A 26,217-nucleotide genomic window follows, 5' to 3' on the forward strand; every position below is an offset into this window, starting at 1 on the left:
GCATCTCTTTCATCTTTCATTCACAGCGATAAAGAGATTCACAAATTTGCCGCAAACTTTTATTTAAAATTTATAACATTAGTTTCCGCCTATGATCAAGGTTCCATAAAATTATTAGGGTAGATTTTACAACTCAATTTGAAGATAAACTTTACTAAACTGCCTAATTATCAATTGATATAAGTGCGCTGAAAGGGTTAAGGCTACAAAAGTTAATATGTGAAAAAATGTAAATCCGCTACAATTAAGAGCTAAAATTGCCGTCAATTAGTAAGTATTTAACCACTCCAGTGATCAAGGGTATATGCAGTCGTAACGGTTCTGGTCTAACAATTACAGTAAAATCATTTTTAATATTTTATTCTAAACTGATAGTTAATAAATTAGTAACACTGCATTTTATATTACATCAAGATAAAAAATACATATTTGTATGTACCAGTAGGTAAGAAATAAAAGATAAAATGATAAAATAAACGAATGAGTGACCATACAATCTTGGAGGAAAATACAGTAAATAAATAAATGAATAAAGGGACAGGAAAAAAAAACTTAAAAAAAATATTGAAGCAATATTTTGTTTCGGTTTGTGATTTCTTTTTATTAATATTACATATCAACATTAGTATGTGGATGACACAGAATGACAAACCACTTGTAAGCGGAACATCTTTAGAGCGCAATAAAGAGCTTCTGGGCAAACATGGCTTAACGCATGGGCCTTAAAGGTCCTCTCAGAGTAGCCAGTACAGTCTGAACATGCCTATCAGGTCCTCTCAGAGTAGCCAGTACAGTCTGAACATGCCTGAGTAGCCAGTACAGTCTGAACATGCCTGAGTAGCCAGTACAGTCTGTACATGCCTGAGTAGCCAGTACAGTCTGAACATGCCTGAGTAGCCAGTACAGTCTGAACATGCCTGAGTAGCCAGTACAGTCTGAACATGCCTGAGTAGCCAGTACAGTCTGAACATGCCTGAGTAGCCAGTACAGTCTGAACATGCCTGAGTAGCCAGTACAGTCTGAACATGCCTGAGTAGCCTGTACAGTCTGAACATGCCTGAGTAGCCAGTACAGTCTGAACATGCCTGAGTAGCCAGTACAGTCTGAACATGCCTATCAGGTCCTCTCAGAGTAGCCAGTACAGTCTGTACATGCCTGAGTAGCCAGTACAGTCTGAACATGCCTGAGTAGCCAGTACAGTCTGAACATGCCTGAGTAGCCAGTACAGTCTGAACATGCCTGAGTAGCCAGTACAGTCTGAACATGCCTGAGTAGCCAGTACAGTCTGAACATGCCTATCAGGGATGATTTTCGCTAAGCGACTTTCTTTACACAAAAATACAATAAAAGCATTGCTGACTGCATATCCATTAAGCCCGGTTTTCAAAAAAGAAAAAGGCTCAATTCAAACAACATCTCAGCTCAAATATTGGCGTGTAGAAAACAATGTGTATTTCAAAGAAAGGTTAACACAAACACCACCCAAACAAATACAAACTGTAGATTTCTAAGGTATATATAACCTTTAAAACCACAGCATAAATTTGTTGATATTTTAAATGTACATTACATACACATCAACTAGAATTAAAACTGTTCATGTATCTTTTTGTGAATAGGATTACAGTTAAATAAACAAAACGCCAGTAGAAATTCTAGACTTCATATTATTTTTCCATGTTCTTGAAAATAAACAATGATAAAAAAGATGAAAAAGCTCTTGAAAATGTAACAGTACAGGTAATGAGGCATATTTACATCTATCTGTAAGTGTAAACACTCCATAAAGTATATATCTCATCTTGTCTTAAATAAGGATAAATTGAAAAGTGTGATTTAAAACTGGAACACATAATAATAAATATTATAATAACAGTGTATAACAAAATTTGGCAATTCATTCCAAAGTTGAGCAGAGATGAAATAGAATTGAACACAACATCTAAGACATGTTCTGATTAATAGTCCTTGAGAACAAAACATAGAGTAAAAGTTTTTGTGCTTTAGTCCATAAACCATTTTGAAAAAAACAACAAAAGTGAGTAAATAACAACAATATGTACAGTACATTCATACATGAAACATATGTTGAAATAACAAATACAATATAAAAACAACCCTGTCTATCTAATAATACAAATGAGTGTGCAGACATTAGATCACAGAAATCAAAATACAAAGCAAAAATATCACAGTACAGTGGATACAAGGAAACAGCTACACAGTTAAAGATAAACTAACACCGGCCTTATAGGGACAGATTTATTATTGTGCAATTCTATGTAAACATTCTAGAGCAGCTATTAATGTGTATTTATAGAGCATTTCACAGTTGAGACTGTCGTCAAATAGACACACAGATACCGGTGTGTGAGTATCCAACAAACAATCTTTCTACATTAAACGACAGAAAAGATTTATCATTTTATGAAAAAGGTGCCAATGATGATAAACAAAAGTTCTTTTTATGAAACGCTTAAGTTCAAAGAATTCCACACCCTTTTAGTTTCACCCCATAGATATTTCCTGGGAACATTGAGGACCTGATCATACTGGTTTCATGTCCTTATTGGATCAACTAGATTCCCCCTCACTTGTTCCAACTCGCAATTGTGTCAGCAATTGTATTGTTCTTGCATTAAAGATTCGACCTTTACAATAACATGTATGTAACAGACAATAATACACAACAATTATAATGATGATATGTACTGAACATGACTACTAGTATTTGCAGTTATGTCGCGCCAAAATCACAACAAATTTATTTGTTATGACTATGCCCCAATACTAAACCCTACACTCCTAACCCTACTTCCAGCCCCCCCCCCTCCTCCAAAATCCTTTCAGCCCTAGCTCTTTCCTGGGAACACATCAAACACGAATGCCGGACAAAACCCCTCCCAGATAAAACCCTCCAGTCAGTTTTATAGGAGCCGGACAAAAACCCTCCCATGAAAAAACGGGGCTGGACGAAAACCCTCCCATGAAAAAACGGGGGCGGACAAAAACCCTTCCGTGAAATCTGAGCCACGAAGTCAAGTACCAATGATTATTTATACATTTTTAATCCGAAATCGGTCATTTCCGAACTTCATTTCCGACATTGTCTTTTGTTGTCGGTTATCCGAGATAATTATTTTGTTTAATATTTACTTCACTTCAGTAGGTCATATTACACTATATCTTGACTAATTTAAATATTTCCGAATTGAAAATGTTGTTGTTATTTTCCACCCATTTGACGTAATTTATATGTGTTTGAACTGAGGTTTTTATTTTTCGGATAAATGAATGCAATATTGTGTGAAGCAAATACATTTGTCGGTGTTTAATTGCTTTTAATTGATTCTGTGATTAAACTAATTTGAAACTAAAAGTAGTTCCAGATTAACAGTTTGCTATTTTGAGTAAATTTTTTTGATTAATGAATGCAACACTGTGTGAAGCAATTACATTTGTTGGTATTTAATTGCTTTCACGGGATGGTTTTCGTCCGCAGTTGCATATTAACAGTTTGATATTTTGATATATATTATTGTATGCCATTAACTAGTTCATTGTTATGATTAGCTGATTATTGGGCCTGAATAACCGTTAGTGACTAGCGGTAATGCTGTATGTGCTATTGATCTTTTGAATCATTGACAGATTTGACAATATGCATTTAAATATTGTCTGCAAAAATGCAATTGAAAACGTTACAGTCAAAGATAAATTAAATAAGTAATTCAGACAAATTAGTTACATGCAAACGCATTTTTAGTTGTAAACAGAATTTCATTTTCGCAAGGTTTTCCGAGGTTCCCGGAAAGCAAATTTTTTGCATGAATGTGCATATGACGCGATTAAACGTTGCTCTGTATCGTATTGCATTCAATCTAAATTTAAATTCACTTGTCTATAAATGGCCTCATTTTATGTTTTAATTGATGTTGTAATTATATTGGACTATCGGATATATATGCACATTAGAAAAGCGGTATGTATACAGTTAATCGATACACATTTTCTTCTTTCAATTTCACCCCCTGAAAACACAATACACACAATGGGTAATTTTTTTGGATTAATGAATGCAACACTGTGTGAAACAATTACACTTGTTGGTGTTTAATTCCTTTCACGGGAGGGTTTTTGTCTGGCCCCGTTTTTTTATGGGAGGATTTTCTTCTTTTTTTTCACCCCCTGTCCATCCCCTATGAAAAGAACAGGAGGGTTTTTGTCCGGGAGGGGATTTGTCCGTATCCCATCAAACACCATGATCCTGGTGGTCTCGTGCCCGGTGTACAGGAGGAGCCTGGTGGAGGCTGAGTTGAAGGCCAGGCGCTGGACACTAGCATCCAGGCCCACCGAGAATAGCTCCCTGTAGGTGCCCAGGTCCCACAGCTTGAGCACGTTGTCTGAGCAGGCTGACGCCAGCCACTTGCCATTCAGAGATATGGCAATCTTCTGGACCTGAAACATGTATGTGAAAACTGGTGAAGTTGTTTTACATGCATTTAGAAAGAAAAGCTAAGTTCCCTAAACTCAATGAGCAGTTTTGTATTCCTGCTTTGTAATGGAGGGAGATATATTGAAGTTTTGGTGAGGAGATATATTGAAGTATTGAAGTAGAAATCTAATTAAAATGATTTCAATTTGAACAGTGTAGTTCAATGAGAGTTTAAAAATGAACCTTGCTCTGTGAAAACTGGGCTTAATGCATGTGCATTAAGAGTCTTCCCAGATTGAGCCTGTGCAGTACTGACAAAAGAATCAGGGATGACACTTTCTGCCTAGACTCAATTTTTGTTAAGAAGAGACTTCCTTTAAACAAAAAATTCCTTAAAAGCGGAAAATGTCATCAGTGATTAGCCTGTTCAGAACTATTATTATCCTATTATAAGCCACATTCCAATGGAACCATCAGTCAACTACATGTATGGTCTATACTGCTGAGTGCACCAAACACAGGAATTTACACAGCAAACAGTCTCAAATTAACTGAATTTCTCTGATTATGAGGAACAAACTTATAAAAAAATTCATTTGACAATCTGTGTTTCAGTTAATAAAATAGATGCATTTTAAGCATGAAACAGTTAAATTGTAATTTAACCTTTTGGAGCATATTAGCACTATAATAATAGCATGATGTTGGCATCAAAATATCACACTCCCGAAAGAAACCTGTATGAATGATATCTATAAATAACGATCACATGAAATAATATAATACTAATATATCTTATCAAGGACCTTTACCTATTCACCTTTATACATGTAGGTCCCTATTGTAACAGTAAAATCAGTGCAAAAAAAAGGAGATAATAAAGGGAAGTAACACAGTTTCCCGACCAGATACAAGTAAATACAAGTAATCTTATCTTGGATCAATACATAATGGAAATTGCATGTTAACAGGATACAATCTAATTTCAACTGTGACAGATTATAGATGGAGTTCAAGAGTGGCTTTGTATCTTCAAGGAAAAATTGATCAATTGATTTCATGTTTGCATATGTAGAAAAACAAATACCATTCTACCAGGTAACTGATACAGGCTAGTATAATTATCGCCATGGGCTTAGTCGTAGAATGATATCTAATGAGTTAGCACAAAATGCTGCAAAGACTATAGTAACTTTTTTGTTACAATATAGTTTTGCAATGAGCAATTGTTTTTTTTTCCTTAATGAACATACTGACCATTCTACTTACACAATTTACATTCAGTATTACTTACAGCATTAACTGAGAGACATGACACTGAATACAAGGCTTAAACCACCATTTTAAAGAAAATAAATCCATACTGTTGTACCCAAGTGAAGTGTTCAATGCTACAGGCTACAATGTTAACCTGACAACAAATGATAACTAAACCAACAGCTTAAAGTTTAAGCATGTGGAGAAAACAAATGCATACATGCAAAGAAAAGCCCTCCACAAAGATACAACAATTGCCCCCTGTTATGTTAGAGCCCCATCATTTGAAAAGGGGTCTTTTAACACATGCGGTCAGCCTAGCTGTAAATCAGCTTGCGCATTTGCAGTCTGGCCAGGCACTACAATGTACACTACAAAGTTTCTTAAGGTTTAATGGTCTTATTAGCTGACAGGATCATCTGTCGACCAGACTGCAAATGTGCAGACAGGTCTGGAATTAAGCTTTCCACATACTGCTCAAGACCCATTTTGGTATATTGCAACAATCCATGCATGGTTAGCCCCGCCCATCGGACATTGCTGTGTGCTTGTTACTTCTTAGAAAGCAGTTGAATAACAATACACTAAAACTCCCTAAAAGGAACCATCAACAACAACAATAAGCTGGTTACCTTTCCAGTATGTTTGGTGGCAGGTTTCTTCTTGTCAGCAGGTACGCCAGTGGCGACATTGTACACCATGACATACCCGTCATCTGAGCCCACTGCAAGAAGGGACCTCTGGGTATCGGTCTCCATGACGCTGGTCTGGCCCGTGCACTGGTCGCCCCCACACCAAGTGGGCAGGTAGAACATGGGCTCCTTGGTCTCCTTGCACATGCGCTGGTCACACTTGCCCGTCGGGATGTCCCAGAACACCACCCACCTGTGGGGACAAACACATGCTGCTAGGTGCCATAGGAGATGTACCAGACCATGGGCATGTCATGAAGGTTTGGAGTGTGGATCTGTTTGATATGCTAATTCTTGGAACTGGTGTATCAACTGTGTGATTGACAATTGATGGCATTGATAAGACAGTAAAATATACCATGACAAACAAGAAATTAATGTGATACACATTCCCCTGTTCTGTATCATTTCAATAACCCACAATAAATGTACACAACATGACATTCTAAAGGGTTTTATCATACCACCGGATTGATATCTGCCTGATATAACGTTGCCTGATATATTTTTTTTATATCATAGTCAACAGGATGTTCTTATATCAGTCATGTGTGGAGGATGGTAATATTATTCAGAATCAACTATAAAGTACTCATTTTTAGTAAAATCAAATCAGATTAAACAAAACAAACAATTTGATACCAAGATGTAATATATTTTAAACACAAATTGCGACACAAACAGCAAACAAGAGATGTGTTTGTCAGAAACACAATGCCCCCTATTGCGCCGCTTTGAAGCCATAAATTTTACCTTTGACCTTGAACGATGACCTGACCTTTAGCCACTCAAAATGTGCAGCTCCATGAGATACACATGCATGCCAAATATCAAGTTGCTATCTTCAATATTCAAAAAGTTATGACCAAACTTTAACGAAGGATAAAGTTTTAGGAACGAAAAATACAATGATATTTGACCTTTGACCTTGAAAGATGACCTTGACCTTGATTTTTCACCACTCAAAATGTGCAGCTCCATGAGATACACATGCATGCCAAATATGAAGTTGCTATCTTCAATATTGCAAAAGTTATAAAAGTTTAACCAAGGTTAAAGTTTTGTGACACACATATAATGACTGACACAATGACAGACAGACAGGCTAAAAAACAATACTCCCCCGATCTTTCGAAACGGGGGCATAAAAAACAATATTTACAAATATTAAGCGCGCGTTCTTATGACGTCATTATTAACACGTCAAACGACAAAAATTTTATTCTTTCCCGCGAAAACTGCAGCTTTTTAAAATTATTTCTTTGAAATCTGGGACGAAAAGGTATGATAAACAGATCAAGAGGGCCTGAAAGGCCCAAAGTCGCTCACCTGAGATAACAAGATATTATTGGGACAAATCTTCTGACCAAGTTTCATGTAGATCGGAAAATAAATGTGGCTTGTAGGATGTTAACAAGGTTTTACTATAGCCATATAAGGAAAAATGCCCCGCCCCATGGCAGCCATGTTTTTCAACCAACCGGAATCATTTTTTAACTCTTCCATGATATTATCAAGATGAATCTTCTGACCAAGTTTCATAAAGATTGGACAGTAAATGTGGCCTCTAGAGTGTTAACAAGATTTTACTATAGCCATAAAAGGAAAAATGCCCCACCCCTTTGAAGCCATGTTTTTAAGGCAAACATAATTGTTTTCGGACTCATCCAAGATATCATTGAGACCAATCTTCTGACCAAATTTCATGAAGATTGGACAATAAATGTGGCCTCTAGAGTGTTAACATGGTTTTACTAAAGCCATATATAGACATATAAGGAAAAATGCCCCGCCCCTGGTGGCCATGTTTTTAAAGCAACCAAAACCATTTTCAAATCATCCAAGAAATTACTGGGATGAATCTTCTGACCGAGTTTCATGAAGATGGGACTATAAATGTGGCGTCTAGAGTGTTAACAAGATTTTACTATAGCCATATAAGGAAAAATTCCCCGCCACTTGACAGCCATATGTTTTTCAAGCAAACGTGACCATTTTCGAACTCATCCATGATATCAATAAGACAAATCTTCTGACAATATTTCATGAAGATTGGACAATAAATGTGGCCTCTAGAGTGTTAACAAGATTTTACTATAGCCATATATAGCCATATAAGGAAAAATGCCCCGCCCCTTGGCAGGCATGTTTTTCAAGCATTTTCTAACTCATCTAAGATATCATTGAGACGAATCTTCTGACCAAATTTCATGAAGATTTGACAATAAATAAAATGTGGCCTCTAGAGTGTTAACAAGGTTTTACTATACCCATATAAGACAAGGGACAAAATTGTCACAAAACCAGGTTTTCATTGTGAAAAAAAAATCTGATAAAGGGAGAAAACTCAAACTGAACTTTTGAAATGACCAAAAAAAATTAACCCCCTTTGTAAGTTTTTTTTTTTTTTTAAATCTATTTTTAGTCGTGGCGACCTTGACATTGGAGATATTGACGTGATTCTTTCGTGGGACACACCGTCCCTTGATGGTGAACAAATGTGCCAAATGATTATAAAATCTCACAATGAATGACATAGTTATGGCCAGGACAAGCTCATTTATGGCCATTTTTGACCTTTGAACTCAAAGTGTGACCTTGACCTTGGAGATATCGACGTAATTATTTCGCGCGACACACCGTCCAATGATGGTGAACAAATGTGCCAAATGATTTTAAAATCTGACAATGAACGACATAGTTATGGCTCGGACAAGCTCATTTATGGCCATTTTTGACCTTTGAACTCAAAGTGTGACCTTGACCTTGGAGATATCGACGTAATTATTTCGCGCGACACACCGTCCAATGATGGTGAACAAATGTGCCAAATGATTTTAAAATCTGACAATGAACGACATAGTTATGGCCCGGACAAGCTTATTCCGCCAGCCCGCCAGCCAGCAAGCCAGCCAGCCAGCCCGCCCGCATTCGCCAATCTAATAACCAGTTTTTTCCTTCGGAAAACCTGGTTAAAAAACAACCCGGCCCCCTGGCGGCCATGTTTTTTCACCGATCTGGACCATTTTCAAACTCGTCTGAGATATCAATAAAACCAATGTTTTGACCAAGTTTCATGATGATTGGGCAAAAATTGTGACTTCTAGAGTGTTCACAAGGTTTCTCTATAGCCATATAAGGAATACTGCCCCGCCCCCTGGCAGCCATGTTTTTCAACAGACCGAAACCATTTTTGAACTCAACCAACATATCATTTAGACAAACATTTTGACAAAGTAACATGAAGATTGGGCATCAAATGTGACTTCTACAGTGTTCACAAGGTTTTTCTTTTTTTGACCTAGTGACTTAGTTTTTGACCCAGCATGACCCAGTTTCAAACTCAGTCAAGGTATCAATGGGACAAATGTTCTGACCAAATTTCATGAAGATCAGACAATAAATGTGGCCTCTTGAGTGTTCACAAGGCAAAATGTTGACGACGGTATCAATGGGACAAATGTTCTGACCAAATTTCATGAAGATCAGACAATAAATGTGGCCTCTAGAGTGTTCACAAGGCAAAATGTTGACGACAGACGACGGACAAAAGGCGATCACAAAAGCTCACCATGAGCATAAGATCAGGCAGTAACCTGTTATTCTCTATGTATCACACGAGTTAAATGTTTTGAGGCCATATTCACGCGAGGTGTTTAGATTTGAGTGGAAATAGATGATCCTCTATATTATGCTAATAAACATTATAAGAAAATTTGGTGATGATCCATTAAAAACTGGTTGACTAAGAGAGCAGAAATCATAAATGAGCCATATTGCTAGACATTCAAGGGCAATAACTCCAATGTGCCTGGTGAGATTTGGCTGAAACCATAAAGTGTGGACGGATTGACAAACGTTGTTGAAATTATATGCCTCCCTTTGGGAGCATAAAAAGCATACTTTTACATGAAGGATAAAACACAAACTAATATACACACACTTTTGACTTTCATGCAACTTTAGTTCAAAATGATTTTACTTCTTTTGCCAATGTCCTCAAAACTCTTTATAGACGAAAGGTCGTCAAAAAACAACAATATGCCAAAATCAATCTTCTGCCAATGAATTTAATTCCTGAAAATTGAATTGTTTACCAGAACATAAAAGTTATTATATCAAAGTTCACATTAGTTCTGTATCAATAGAAAAATCCTTATTTACATTACATTTAATCATTTAATTAAAAATATTGTTAATACACCACAAGACGTTAACGCTATCTAGATACATATGTAAATGGCTATATGTATTCAACCAGCATAAAACAATAGCGGCTTGAGAGTACATGATATGTATATCATTATATACTGTTCAGGTTATGATGATTGCTGCTTGTCAATTTGATTTCCATTTTCTAAAGGACTAGAAACCTGTCAAAATGCATATCTGAGGGGTAATGGAATTAAATTACCAGTATACTGTATATTGAAATGTGCAGAACACAATACAATGTCTCATTTTTACAATAAATTGATGCATGCTTTACAAATCTTATTAATTGAATCAACACTCAGTATGACAGTGCTATTCCCAGTAGCAGTATCATGACAAAACAACCACCACAGGCACGATTTCATCCAGCACGCTCATTAGTCAATTGTGAAAAAATGCAATATCATGCTTGTGGTTATGTCAGTCTGATGATGCACTGTCCATGATGACAAATAATAAATCTAAAATAATAATAATCATAAAAAACAATTAAGATGAAATTGATATGCAATTATTGTATTTTGCACTCAACAAAATCACAGACTAAATGATAAATAATTTTTATTGCTTTTTTAACAATGCAAGTAATTAAAAAAAAAATAATTAGAAAAAACTAGAACAGATATCAAAGACAACAAATACCCCCGCAATGGCTCATTTAAATCAGGTGCAAAACTTGGTATAATTATTAGTAAAATTAATCTCAAAACTTTATCATGTCTCTTCATCACTGAAAAGACAACAAACTTCATTTTTACCAATTGTATTGCCTTAGTATAAGCACACATAACTCTGCATCAAACTATATGAAATACATTAAAATAACATCTGGCACTTCTACATTGTCAGAGTAAAAACAACACTCCTATAAATAAGTTTCATTTCGATACATAGACAACTGTTCACTACACATAGTATGCATGTACAATTATTTAACTATTTAAAATGTGCCCAAGTTCAAGAGCACATAACTCTGCAATGTGACACATACAAATAATGGGCAATACTTGTACATAGTATTAATAACCCCCTATAAAAAAGTTTTGTTGTGATACACACAAAACTGTTTGTGACACAAAGTGGACACATTCAATCATGAAAGTATCAAATTTTTTACTAAGTTCTGGCACATAACTTCGCATTATAGTTGCCACATACAAACAAATAACCTGATCTTCTACAAAGTATATAAACATTGATAGACAGAAACTGAGAGGTAAGTTTGTGACACAAAGTACTCATGAGCAGATTCCAGTATACCCCCCAAAAATTGTTAAAGAGTATATAAACTCAAAAACAAAATAACTTTGAAATCCAATGTTTTAAGAACACAATTCTGCAACACCATGAAAACTAGCTTCATGCAATGGTTGTTAGTATCCATTTGAGATTTAAGATTAACATGTCCATGCAATTGATGCTACAGAACCAAACAATGCAAAAATGAATGGATATGGACTATGGCAAGTCTACAATATAGATGCATTAGTTCCAGAGCAGACAATTTTAGTATTTTAGGCAGTAATCTTACTAAAACGATATAAAATAAGAAAATCTACATTATTGCTTCCTAGGACATTGTACAGAATTTTTTAAATCAACACAGCATGATGCCCAAGGTCTTAGATAATGCATCAACAACGTCCAAGACTGTCTATATGACATTTAGCATCTGTGAAAGCCTGGTTTAACATTCACAATAGAAGGAATTGCAGGCCTATATTAATTTTGATGACTATAGTTTTGACGATGTTGGATAAGAAAAGGAACTGATGGTAATAAATAAATGTGGCAGAAAGAAGGTACATTACCTTCTTGTAGTAATCAACACTGTTGATGGTCCCATAGGCAGGTATCCTATACCGAGTGTTGGGATCTTGGAAAGGATTCTCAGACAGGGAACAAGGGCCCCATTGCCTTGCTTCAGGTCAACAGCATGGAACTTGAACCTGCAGTTCTGCTCTCCCCACCAACCCTTCTTCCACGTGGCTTTGAATGAGTCAAATTCCTGCTCTGAAATCTTTGAACGAATGATCAGATACCTGTCCCCCTCCGATAGTTTGAAGTCCAAGCTTTCATACGTGAGAGACTGCTGAAACTTGATACACTTCACATACTGCATTAGATCCATGTTAATCTCGTCAATTTGTTCCTTGCCTTTCTTAATTGCACTAATCAAGTACAGAGTCTTTCTAGAAGAATTTAACTCTGAGAACATGACATTCTGAACAGAGGTAGGTGGTTCAAACAAACATTTGCCAGTTAAATCAAACACCTTCAATTTTCCGAGGGTTGTGTCGTGTACTATGATACTGTTGTTAAGTGGATGCAACAGACTTCCAGTGAGGCCCATCTGAAACTTTGAACGCAACTGGAAAGCTTCACTGTCCCAGATCTGCATGGTGTTATCTTCCTTACAAATAAAGATAAGCTTGTCATCCAGAGAAACCTCCATGGCTGTAACATCCAGCTGCCCTAAAAGAGAGGCTGACTCATTACTGGCAGTGTCCTCGGCCTGCTTGACAACACTCATCAAAGCATCTACCGACCACAACTTCAGCTCACAATTACTGCTGAGGGTGACCAACTGGTCATTGATCTTGATGTTTTTGATAGCAACAGAATATGCAGGAAACACTCCGACTAACTGACCATCTGAGTTACAGAGGTTGATCATTCCCTGGCCTGAACAGAGAAGCACGAGTCCTTTCTCCCACAGGGTGGTGAACATCTTAACTGAGGACTTCACTGGAAACTTTGTCTCATTCGATCGATTAAGTGAACGCATGAATCCATCAGTCGTCAGCACCTTGAACTCTGATTTCATTGGGTTACCTTCAATTTGAAGAACTTCACCGTCAAATTCAAATGACTTGAGTTGTTTTAAATTTCCAGCGTCAAATAATAAAATCTCTGTTTTAAATCCACTAGCAGCCCTTCCATCTGGACCTTGTTCATCATTATTTCGTTGAGTTTTAACAGCAATAGCGTATGTCTCCTCCGAACCTGCAAATGCTTGCATCATTAAATCCATCTGTTTGTCAGTAAAGTAGCTAGCTATGGGTTCTCTTTTTCCAAAATTAAACAAGCAGATGAAATGTTGGTTCTCTGGACCCTGAGAATCAACAGCACTTGAATTCTCCTGCACTCCTATAGCTATAATCTTGCTATCGTTCAGTATCAGACAAGACTTGAACCTTGTCAGCATTTTTCCTGTCACAAATGACTGAGAAAATGTCAAGCTTGGAATGCTGATAACTATAATGATATCTGGGAACATAACGGCTCCATAATTGTTTTCTTTGTTGAAAGCCAAGAAAACAGGGATCTGAGACTCAGACCAATCTGAAACAATTTCTTTAAATGGACATTCATCTGTTGACTTGGTTTTTGCATTGAAACACACAACAGCACTGCTCGTTCCATAAAACACATGATTGCCGTTGTAGTACAGCTGACTACCAATGTCCTTACCATTAACAATGCCCAAGTAATCAGATTCTTGTGTGGCAGTGTTGAATAGGACATAAGGAGACCTGTACTCCTTTTGGTCTTCGGAAACCCGAACCTTGAGAAGTACACTGTCAGAGCAGTAGTCGAGAATCTCTGTGACATCACTGACAGAGGCCAGCACGGCACTGGAGGCATCGCGTCTGGGGGCCAAGCAGGGAAAGCTGGGAATGAGTAACGGCACAGTTTGAGACTCTAGAAACGCCTTAGCATCATCTACCAGTTTGTTTAAGCATGCCATGTTGCTCTGTGGATTCAGGCTGCTCAATATGCTGAAAGCCATACGGACGGGTTGGGTGAGATTTTCTTTTGATACTTGCAGGAACTGCTGTAAAAGCAGCACTTCATCATCATCTGTTTTGTTGAGGAATTCATTAAGATCCTGAAGGACTGAGGGCACAGAAAACGCTGCAATTCTCATGCATAGATACTGGAAGTTACAGAGGATATTTGTCTTCACAAACTCTCTCCCAAGGGTGCTGAATGCTTTGCTGGCATGGTAAGGTAAACACGCAAGTTTTCTGCAATTTTTGGGTGTAAATGGCTGCGGTGTGACCTGTCTGTCAGCATCAGAAATTTCCAGATTATTTCTGTTCTTCAATATAACAGTCCTTTTCAATCCATGTTCCTGGAGGAAAAGTAATGCCAAATTCCTGTGCAAGGCAATGTCTTTTCCATCACTGGTATATCTCTCACTCGCTGTCTCAATGAACTGTCGATGGTACCAGTTAAGAGTGGTCCTGCCATAGGACATTCTCTCCACGATATATTCCTTAATGTCGTACCGAATTCGTGCCCACAATACAGGAGGAATTCTTACAATCCCAGGAACGGGGGGATCATGGTACCTGTACACATCATTCAGGACATCATCATCACATGAAAGAACATCCTCAATTTCAAATTCAGTGAGGCCAGCCAATCCAACAGTGATGTACCCCAAGGCATGACTGACCAGTATGACACCAAACTTTTTCTCCAGCTTTTCAAACAGCTTATTGATGGCCTGTTTGACGCTGGGAGAGAGGACGATGTCCTCCATGGGAGTGTAAGACTTCCACACTCGCGCTTCATCCAGCAAGAGTTTCAAAAACAGTGGACTTGGGGCCTCTCTGAACACTGACAACAGCAGAGTCATCTGCTTGTCTGTGATTTTCCTCTTCCTTTTACTGAGATACATTTTCATGATCTCTTGGCCTGTCCTTTCTGGAAGCATTGGCACCTCCACATAGCATTCAGAGTTGGGAAGTAGTTTCTTGCAGTTCTGCAAAATGTCATGCTCATTGGGTAGCATGGAAACTATCAGCTTTACGTTCTGAGGTACCATTGTCGGCAGCCATTTCATCAGGTAGGCATCATTTTGGGCCGTCAGTTGGTCTATAGAGTCCAATAAGATGATCACAGGCTCTTTAGCTGTGGTTGCGATTTGCCTCAAATAGCGGGGAATGAATGCCTGGAGTGCAGCCATGCTCTTGTAATTCAGCGGCGGAATTATCATGTCATAGGAGTCTGACACTTGACCAAGAACACTGAACAGGACATCAAAAATGTTGAGGGTGTTGGGAGAAGTGCCAAGAAATCTAATCAGCCTTGTGTGGGACTTATCCTTAAGCCACTTTGGAATGCTCTTCATAATCATGGCCATGATGGAGGTCTTACCCACCCCAGACTCAGCGTGGATGATCAGCGGGGTTTTGATGAAGTCGTTCAGGATGTATGCCCTTGCTTTGTCCAACACCTGCAACAACACAGATTTTAAATGTTATTCTTCATTATAGCCTCTGAGACCATCTGTTATATGCAATATTTTACATAAACAAGAGATGTGCAGAAACACAATGCCCCCTATTGCGGCACTTTGAAAAAAAAAAGTTTGTTTTTTTGACCTTTGACCTTGAAGGATGAACTTGACCTTGAACTTCCACCACTCAAAATGTGCAGCTTCATGAGAACGCTGCTTTGATTTTTTTTAAATTTTTTTTGACCTTTGACCTTGAAGGATGACCTTGACCTTGAACTTTCATAACTTAAAATGTGCAGCTTCATGAGAATGCCGCTTTGAATTTTTTTTTTTTTTACCTTTGACCTTGAAGGATGACCTAGACCTTCACCTTTTACAACTCAAAATGTTCAGCTCCATGAGATACACACGCATGCCAAATATCAAGTTGCTATCTTCAATAGTGAAAAAGTTATGGCCAACGTTTTTTTTTCTGACGAACGGACAGACTGACATACACACATACTGACATACTGACTGACGGACAGTTCAACTGCTATATGCCACCCTACCGGGGGCATAAAAAATGAAAATTATTTTGTGCAGGTTCTTGTATTTAAGAATAGTGGATGAAGATGTTAAACAATAATAAAGTAGAAATTTTATTGGGTTTATAATAGTTTGTGGTTATAGTAACAATAAGTGCAAAAACATAAAAACACCTACTTCTTCCTGTCCAGCGAATGATTCACATTTCATGTTGCAGAAACTCAGATGGTGAATAGTTTCAACATAATCCGAGTAGTAGTTAGACAACTTTATGGGAATCTGGGACACTTCTTGCCACGCGATATCAATCAGGTGTGTGCAGTCTTTGATGAAATCCTTGCAGAACCTTGCAAGATAGTCCTTATGTTGTGTGGACTGTTCAGGACTGACCCCCTGGGGAGTCCATGCTAGGGTGTACGTGTGGATGTTGGAGTCTTTCAGTTTGCTTTTGATTTTCTTCTCAAACAGATCTGTACGCAGAGTTTGTACCTCCCCGTCAATGGCAGGACCCTTGTACAGAAAGAGAAGATGATACTTTTTTGTTTTATCAGAGATAAGAATTTACCCACAACATGTATTATTGTGGAACAGATAAACAAGAAAACAAATAAGCCAATGTGTAAATATAGGTCATACAGCAGTGAAAGTTTGAGCAGTTTCCGCTAAGCAGTGAGAGGAGTTGAAAATGATAATGTTTTTTACTATGTCGCCAAATTTTTTGATTACCGGTATGTATATTCTATAGTAGACAAGAGCTGTCACCATAGGATGACTTATGCCCCCTATAAACGCTTGATAGAAATTATGAGCATTTTTCGAAACCTAAACGCAGATTTTGAAACCTAAACGCAGACCCTAAGTTTAAGGTCACAGGGGTCAAAATTTTTGTGCGTATGGAAAGGCCTTGTCAATATACACATGCATACCAAATATGAAGGTTATATCTCAAGGGACATAGAAGTTATGAGCATTTCTGAAACCTAAACAAAGATTTCGAAACCTAAACGCGAACCCTAAGTTCAAGGTCAAGGTCACAGGGGTCAAATTTTTTGTGAGTTTGGAAGGCCTTGTCCATTTACACATGCATAACAAATATGAAGGGTATTTCTCAAGGGACTTAGAAGTTATGAGCATTTTTTGAAAGCTCAACACAGATTTTGAAACCTAAATGCGGACCCTAAGTTCAAGGTCAAGGTCACAGGGGTCAAAATTTTTTGTGCGTATGGAAAGGCCTTGTCCGTTTACACATGAATACCAAATATTAAGGTTATAGCTCAAGGGACATAGAAGTTATGAGCTTTTTTCGAAACCTAAACGCAAAGTGTGACGGACAGACAGACGGACGGACAGTCCGATCACTATATGCCCTCCTTTGGGGGCATAAAAAGCAAACAAAGGGCCACAATCATGTCAAAACTCATCACATCCAAAATTTATTCCTGTACAATTATTTACACTTAAGACAATTCACCTGTGACAGTTTGAACTACATCCACCCAGAAGTTAATGAGGACTTAAAGACACAAGACTCAGGACCTACAGTTGAACAAGTGAAATGCTGAATAACTGAAACTTGATAGCAGAATAAAAAAGACAATCAAATGAAGGACCACAACTTTCTCAAACACAATTACTGTTAGAAATTTTAAATATATAACCATGATATTGCTACAGTACATATTCACAAATTTATTGCAATCTACCTTGTCAGTAGTTTTTATCTCCATGAATCTAGAGGCCTGAGCATCGGCAAGAGCTTTGTCATCCACACCATTGAACTGCCTTTTGTACACTAAACAATGGGAGTTGACATCACTGGCATTAAGAATGCCATCTTGAATTTCACACTCAGTGACTGGAAATAACAGCAAAATTCTTGTTTTAAATATGAAACATTCGGTTATGTTTGTTAATGAAGCAAGCGTCTGATGTAGTAGAAGTATTATGTTATATTATGCTGTTTGAACTTACATGTTGGCCACATGGTCTTTTACTTATTTAAAATGAGAAAAAAGTTGTAAGTACATAAATTATATATAGGGTAGTTATAATTATTGAACTTATTGGCCTTCATGCAAAAAATTCCAGCTATTGCACTTAATAAAATAATTACATAAATTTGGCATGTAACATTTTGGTCTGGTTCCAATATTTCAAAAGCGTAAATAGGGTATCGATACTTAACACACATTCTGGGTAAGTACATTTAATTTTCTTTAAAAAATCCGGGTACATTTTCCATGCTCTACTTTACCTGATATAAAGAACTGCTCTTTTTGCTGTGATGAGATTTTATTCTGTTTAAAAACTTCAAGGGCTGCCTTTCTGAGAACCCCTTGGAGGGCCTCATATGTCTTGTTCCACTCTTCAGTGTCCCTCTTGCGAACCTCACTGCATCCAGGAGAAAAGTCAGCATAGAATGTAAACTTGGACCGGATGGGCTGAAATAAGAACAATGCTGAATATGTACTACAAGAAACATACAGAAATTTAGTACCATTACATATTTTCATAATATACATCATTTTATGCTTCTGATATGAGCATGAAATATAATGAAAACTGTTAAGAAAAGAAAATGATAATAGTAAATGTACATAGATGAATTTTGTATGCCCCCGGATCGATAGATCGAGGGCATATTGTTTTTGGCCAGTCTCTCGGTCTGTCATTGTATGTGTGTGTCCCAAAACTTAAACCTTCGTTAAAGTTTGGTCATAACTTTATGAATATTGAAGATAGCAACTTGATATTTGGCATGCATGTGTATCTCATGAAGCTGCACATTTTGAGTGGTGAAAGATCAAGGTCATCATTCAAGGTCAAAAGTAAAAAAATACAATCCAATGAAAGTAATAAGCTTTAAAAGGGAGATAACTTCCAAACCCGCCAAATGATATATTGAAATTTTATTTCAAAGCAGCGCAATAGGGGGCATTGTGTTTCTGACAAACACATCTCTTGTTTACTCTTTAAATGATATATATAAATGTGAGTTCATCTTTCCAACTACAGGTATTCAAAAACAACACAAAACCTAGGCATCATCTCGATACAACTTCTGACCAAGTTTGGTGAAGAGCGGATGAAAACTACTTTAATTAGAGAGTGGACACCATGCTCAATGTTTAAAATGCACTAAGTGACCCCCGTGACCTAGTTTTTGACCTGCCATGACCCATGTTCGAACTTGGCCTAGACATCATCTAGATACAACTTCTGACCAAGTTTGGTGAAGCTTTGATGAAAACTACTTGAATTAGAGAGCGGACAACACGCTGAATGTTTAAAACGCACTAAGTGACCCCGTGATCTAGTTTTTGACCCGGCAAGGCTCATGTTCAAACTTGGCCTAGACATCATGTAGATACAACTTCTGACAAGTTTGGTGAAGATCGGATCAAAACTACTTGAATTAGAGAGCGGACATGGACGGACCGACCGACCGACAGACAAGCTCACTCCTATATACCCCCCTAAACTTTGTTTAGTGGGGGTATAATTATGACACATTTATTTAAATTTTCCATTCAAGTTATTACCTGTAGCAAATAAATGCTTGGCACTGCATTCTCGTCCAGTTTGTACCATTCATCAAGTAGTGCTCGATCCTTCAGATCAAGTTTTGTGGCCTCGAATCGCAAAACCTCAAATTGTTTCACATCCAACTCAACTGGGATTGGGCGGAAACCATATCTGTCACCAGACAATACCTTTAAACAGAATACAAATATGTAAAGTGAAGTTCAGGAACTACAATGCGATGAATTTCAGATTATAGCATTCGAGTTATAAGTTATTGAGCAGCCTGTTTGGTATGTAAAACATAGTAACAGAAGGTTGAAAAAATTTCGTACACATGATATATAATATTCTGAGATACGATGCAGGGATTCACTTCATTTTAGTGGCCAATCACAAAACATTCCATTTGGCATTGTGTAAAAAAATGACAAAAGCTTTGTAACAATCCAACATTCAGAGAGCAAATAATAAAAATTATGTAAAAAACATAAAACAAACTTTCTATTTCTTTAACCTTACATTATAAGAAACAAAAAAGTTAAACCTAGAATGTGACTGTCGTTTGAAGTTGGCATATGATTTTTTTTTCCTTTCCACACAATAAAGTTAAAAACTAATACTTATTTGTAGATGATTATAATCACTGGTTATTATAAAAGACAACAGTTGTAAATTGTTTCTGTAAATTGCTTAAAACTCTTAATTTAAGCTTTATTTGCTTTAATAATTTTTATTCTTCACTAAATAACATCTTGTTATTCATATGTTTGTTCACAACTATATCAATCAAACATCGAATGAGAGATTGTAACCTTTCTTCACTGGGTCAAGAAGATGTTCATAGTAACATGCCCCTGGCACGAAAAGTATCTTAAAATCCTAAAATTGGCCAATGAAAATGTGGTTTAAATCAACAATAAAATTGAACAAGTACTTATTTATGTTAAGCCCACAAATCTTTCTGTAAACAGAAAATAAAGTTATGTTATTCAAGGTCCTAAACTGTTTTGGGGGAAGCAATCCAAAGCCCTGGGATGTATGGTAATTTTGGGGGAAGCAATCCAAAGCCCTGGGATGTAAGGCCCTAAACTGTTTTGGGGGAAGCAATCCAAAGCCCTGGGATGTATGGTAATTTTGCAGGTCCTAAACTGTTTTGGGGGAAGCAATCCAAAGCCCTGGGATGCATGGTAATTTTGCAGGTCCTAAACTGTTTTGGGGGAAGCAATCCAAAGCCCTGGGATGTATGGTAATTTTGCAGGTCCTAAACTGTTTTGGGGGAAGCAATCCAAAGCCCTGGGATGCATGGTAATTTTGCAGGTCCTAAACTGTTTTGGGGGAAGCAATCCAAAGCCCTGGGATGTATGGTAATTTTGCAGGCCCTAAACTGTTTTGGGGGAAGCAATCCAAAGCCCTGGGATGCATGGTAATTTTGCAGGTCCTAAACTGTTTTGGGGGAAGCAATCCAAAGCCCTGGGATGTATGGTAATTTTGCAGGTCCTAAACTGTTTTGGGGGAAGCAATCCAAAGCCCTGGGATGCATGGTAATTTTGCAGGTCCTAAACTGTTTTGGGGGAAGCAATCCAAAGCCCTGGGATGCATGGTAATTTTGCATCATTTGCTATTCAAAGAGGATTTTGTTTATTAAAATCATATTTCATTATTCTAAGTATTTCAGAAAAATCAGTTTCTATGATAGTTAAGCCCTTTAAACAAATATTTAAAGATTATGCATATTGTTACATTAATAATGCTAATTTTGTGTATATAACATTAACTTTTTGGGGAATTTATTTCATTTAAAAAGGAAAAAGACATTTTACATGGACAGGAGGTAGTCTTATTTTGGTTGCAAAATTGACAGATTGAGAGGCTAGTGACTCAAGCTGGCATACAATAAAGTTCGGCCCGAGAGATGATTTCTGGCAGTTGTCCACCTCGAGCAGGCACAGTTTCTCCACGGAATGGTCGTTCTGGCTGTCCTCTGTCACGCCCCACCGCATGTCCACCACCTGGAAGTCCAGGTCTCGAGCAGTGCAGTAGTCACGCAGATATGGGTATACCTCACGAGCCAGCGTGTTTCTCTCAGCACGAAAATCTGGAAAACATAATTAAAGGCAATAAAAAGACGGTTCAATTAATGATAGAGTTAGTATACATTTACTAATTGACTAATTCTGTTGAATTTTTTTTCTTGGATAATTACATTGATCCATACCAAAACGAGGGTATTTGATTACAAAAGAAGTGATAAGAGGAAAATGAAAATACAATTTGCCCAATATAAATATTCAGAGGTGTTCATTAAATTTAAGTTCCTATGGTAAACCGAATTTTTAATAATCAGTTAAACCAAGTGATACTATAAATTGTCAAACATTGTATATGCTATATATTTTACAAAATTTTAATAATATCCAAAAAGGTTAAATAGCTTCTTATAAAATATATGACAGTACAACAGACCTGAGAAAGTTGAACTAAGGAAGATGCGGACCATGGACTTGGGAAGTGCAGGCACATTGGACAGGTCTCCGTCTATCATGTCGTTAAAGTTCTTGGTGACATCCGTGTCATACTGGGGTCTTTCTAATTATAGCATTAGACAAAAATATTGATTTTAATAGATGTCACACTGTTTTTTGTTTCTAATAAAAAAATACTGTTAGTTTGACTAACTGCTATTGAATGTATCCACACCTCCTAAAGTCAATCTCTGACACCACCATTTATAGCAAATAAATAGTACATTGTAATACAAAACAGTTTTGTTAAAAATAAAGTGCTGATTAATGTAACTAAATTTAGATATTTACAAAACAAGTATATTACAATATTGTGATTTGACATTGAAAATATCTTCATACCTTTCTGTACACCTTCCCCATTGACTGGCACAGATTTCCTTAAAACAATGTTGACAGATGTTATTATAGTTATCATAGACAGCAACACTGACCTGAGGCGCGTGTAGAAATTTGCTTGTGACATAAATACTGGAAATACCAGGTATACCAGAACAGATCAACTTGAATAAAAGGATAAATTCTCAATACCTATCTTTTTTGTTTTCATTGCTCTTCACACCAATATGAGAACCCTTTGCTTCAGCCTGTGCAATAAAAAAGAGGTTCTTATGCAGGTATATTCAATAATGTAGTAATCAATTCCTTTCAAACAAAAAAGATTACAATCCACAAACTTGTTTATTATTCTACCAGTAAATAAAAGCTTATGCAAATTACCTTCTGTATCAAAGAAATTCCTGGTTTTGACGTAAATGATGACTGCCTGGTAGACAGTGATTTCTTTGAATTTGATGGAGTGACTGTCAAGGAAAAAATAATTAAATAAAAATAACTAAAAATTGCTTGAACACATTAAATCAATACTTTAGCAGTGGGAGTAGTGGTCTACTGGTAGAACGCTGGCTTAGGGATCAAGAGGTCCCGGGTTCCAATCCCACCCAGACCACTGGAATTTCCTTGAGCAAGAAATTTATCCCACATCTGCTCCTCTCCAACCAGGTGTATAAATGGGTACCTGTGAGGGAAATAAGCCAATGTGCCGTGGCTGCATACTGCGCCAAGATGTTAACGGACGACTTATGACCCAGTGATCAGGGAAAAAATGTAAAGCGCCTTTGAACGCACATCTCAAGTATGAAAAGGGCGCTATATAAATACGGTATAATAATAATAAATAATAATTTAAACTTGAACTAAATGAAATAAATAACCTAATCAATTATAACATTATATAAGTTAATAATTAAAGATTATCATAAATGTGCAAATTTATTCTATGTAAACAAAATACAGTGATGCCTACATACCCAATTTACTGGTCCCCTTTTTAGCTGAGCCAGACATATCTAATACATTGGCGTTTCCAAACTAAAAAAGATCATTTTAACACAATATACTGGTGATAACATACAAATTAATAACGCATAGAATTGTTTCAAAAATAATAACATGAATACTGCATTCCACACTATACAAGTTTAAGGACTTCTTCACAGATTAAAAAATAAATATCTTAGGCTGTGACGGTCTATACGATATCACTTTAAAAAATACACACAAAATTTGGATCTAGCACTTTTTCATATTATTTTAAACCTATTTATTTAAACTCAATTGCTTCAATAGCCTGCAAACTATTGAAACGCTCTCAATGCCCTTTTCCAGGGTAGAACCAGTACTTGGTGTCATTGGGAGAGATCTCAAGAACGCTCCCACGGTGGGGATCAAACCTGATCGCTTGGCAGACACTATGACATGCCCTATTTAAATGATGTAGTGGGTATCTCCAATATACAGGGATTTTTTCTTCTTAGAGAAAGGCAGTTCATAACACTTTTGAGGGTTTTTTTAACGCAAATTTTCACAATTTAAACAAGTTAACAGTCGTCGAAATTCGCACTAGTCCGACAGCAAAAAACTAGTATTTTTCTTTCAGGCTTGTAGGAAATCCACTATTACAAGCCCGACGTGCTTGTACAATTCATTAAACAGAAAACGAATTCCACTTTCATTTTCAATATTTGTAAACAAAGTTTTGAGCCGCTTAAATCAACAGCCGCTTATTTTTTAACACACTGCACACATGTGCTGGGCAATCAGCCGATAATTGGATTACTGCGCACAAAGTGCATGGTTTTGTGGTTCCCGGATAACTATTATGTAAAATAAATGTTTTGCGTTGCGTTTGAACACAGAGAGTAATGGCCGAACAGTTGTCATTCAAGTATGCGTTGAGGAATGCGAATCTGAGGTAACTGTGATTGACGCATTTGTCAACTGGCTTTTTGTAGAATAACCTGGAACTGAATTGCTTATATATTTTCTGGTGGTTCAGGTTTACTTTCTCTTTCACATGGATATATGGGATACATTTCTGCTAATTTTTTACCTAAACTTTATGTATATATTTAAAATTGTGATTTGATTGAAATCTGTGTGTGAAATTAATTTTATTCTTATTTCAGGATCCGAAAGAGGCTGGCTCAGATGACGAGGAAGCTAACTTGGATGAAGATGAAATTAATAAGAGATTTGTATTGTATTCTAAAGATTGAATAAATGAATGCTTCTTTGGATGTTTTATGTTATGTTTATCTGCATTTTTAACAAAAATGTTTGGGCTAGTAAAATCTGACTCGGGCTTGTTCAAATTCCCATAGTACTAGCCCGACTTGCTTGTAGATTTAAATCTGAATTTCAATGACTGAGTTAAGAATCATTTTCTCTCAATTTAGAGCAATTAAAGCATCATTATTCACAATTTAAAATCGACTCATCGTTTCACAAAATGAGGGGACCAATGCCGCTTCATATGAGCTGAATCCGATCTAGATACTGTATCCGAATTGTTATTATTCATTAATTGTGCCTAAACCCTTTTTTCAACATTTCTAACACTTTGCTTCAAAACAAAAATATTGAAGCGAAATTTAAGTGAGTAATGGTCCATACTTACTCATTAGCTACATAGCATTTGAAGAAATTGACTGTTAAAATACTTTTGTACCGTAATTTGTTTGGATAGCAACCTAGCTAAGCGAAAGTATGCCAAAGCTCCTGTGAAAGTCGGAACGTGAAAGCGTCCATCGAGGTGGATGATTTGAAGCGCAAGATTTGAACACTGAAAAATATGAAATCTACCAAAGAACTAGCAAGGTAAGTGAAATTTATTTAATTATAACGTTAATTATTGAGAAAGATAAAACATACCTGCAAATGAAAGTTTTGCGCTCATGAATATCGAATCACAATGCCGGAACCTTTTATTAGTTACGATGCAGCATATTCGGACATAAAATATTCGGATTTGTTTTGGTAAACATATCAGCTTTTTTTTAGAAAACAATGTAAGTAACACGTTTTTAATAAAAAGACTGTGATGTTTTAGCAAAAAGTGTAATGATTAAGGTTAATTTCCCTGCATCTGGCTCGTCTTCTTGCATCCAGCAGACCTGCTTAGTTACAGTCGGTCGGGTAGTTCCGGATGGTTACCAGACAACTCGCCCCAAAGCCAACTCGCCCCAGGACAAGTCGCCCCGAAAATCTGGACAAGTCGCCCCAAATATATTGGACAACTCGCCCCAATCGAAAGACAACTCGCCCCAAATAAAAGACAACTCGCCCCAAATTGAATGACAGCGTGCAACGAAACATTTTGTCATATATATAATACTCTTATTATTTATTATTTATTAAATAATATTTTTGACTTTAAAAGGAATGCTGAATACACAAAACGAATAATACATGGGGAAAAAATGTGTTATATTCATAATTTTATTCATAATT

At 36.8% G+C, this 26,217-nt stretch overlaps 3 protein-coding genes across 57 annotated transcripts in view; 1 reads left to right on the forward strand and 2 right to left on the reverse strand.

Moving 5' to 3' along the window:
- Positions 1–344: 344 nt before the first annotated feature.
- LOC127865944 (uncharacterized) lies at positions 345–1,293 on the reverse strand. 4 transcript variants are annotated; one of them, XM_052406106.1, is made up of 3 exons: positions 1,156–1,293; positions 680–1,029; positions 345–631 (listed from the first exon to the last, which is right to left on the reverse strand). In XM_052406106.1, the coding sequence occupies exons 1-2, from the start codon at positions 1,291–1,293 to the stop codon at positions 709–711; spliced, it is 459 nt and encodes a 152-aa protein (XP_052262066.1). In that variant the 3' UTR covers positions 345–631; positions 680–708. The 4 variants fall into 4 exon arrangements, 3 of the variants coding, with proteins under 3 accessions (XP_052262066.1, XP_052262068.1, XP_052262067.1); XR_008042820.1 differs by having other exon boundaries at positions 680–1,265; XM_052406108.1 differs by having other exon boundaries at positions 345–1,001.
- LOC127865910 (uncharacterized) lies at positions 345–25,514 on the reverse strand. Of its 3 annotated transcripts, none has more exons than XM_052405974.1 (14): positions 25,436–25,514; positions 23,736–23,796; positions 23,146–23,228; positions 22,957–23,012; positions 22,768–22,805; positions 22,367–22,489; positions 21,796–21,998; positions 19,921–20,091; positions 18,633–18,819; positions 18,082–18,233; positions 16,556–16,888; positions 12,411–15,847; positions 6,325–6,577; positions 345–4,458 (listed from the first exon to the last, which is right to left on the reverse strand). In XM_052405974.1, the coding sequence occupies exons 2-14, from the start codon at positions 23,770–23,772 to the stop codon at positions 4,156–4,158; spliced, it is 5,376 nt and encodes a 1,791-aa protein (XP_052261934.1). In that variant the 5' UTR covers positions 23,773–23,796; positions 25,436–25,514; the 3' UTR covers positions 345–4,155. The 3 variants fall into 3 exon arrangements, with proteins under 3 accessions (XP_052261934.1, XP_052261932.1, XP_052261935.1); XM_052405972.1 differs by having other exon boundaries at positions 25,385–25,505; XM_052405975.1 differs by lacking the exon at positions 23,736–23,796 and having other exon boundaries at positions 25,385–25,479.
- LOC127865920 (ERI1 exoribonuclease 2-like) overlaps positions 25,469–26,217 on the forward strand; it is a 39,159-nt gene continuing 38,410 nt past the window's right edge. For all 50 annotated transcript variants that reach the window (XM_052406012.1, XM_052406015.1, XM_052406022.1 and 47 more), the window contains exon 1: positions 25,469–25,584. In XM_052406012.1, the coding sequence (XP_052261972.1) occupies positions 25,559–25,584 (26 nt within the window). In that variant the 5' untranslated portion in view covers positions 25,469–25,558. The remainder of the gene's footprint in view (positions 25,585–26,217) is intronic.

This window comes from Dreissena polymorpha, chromosome 2 (genome assembly GCF_020536995.1).
Source record: "Dreissena polymorpha isolate Duluth1 chromosome 2, UMN_Dpol_1.0, whole genome shotgun sequence".
Lineage (NCBI taxonomy): Eukaryota > Metazoa > Mollusca > Bivalvia > Myida > Dreissenidae > Dreissena > Dreissena polymorpha.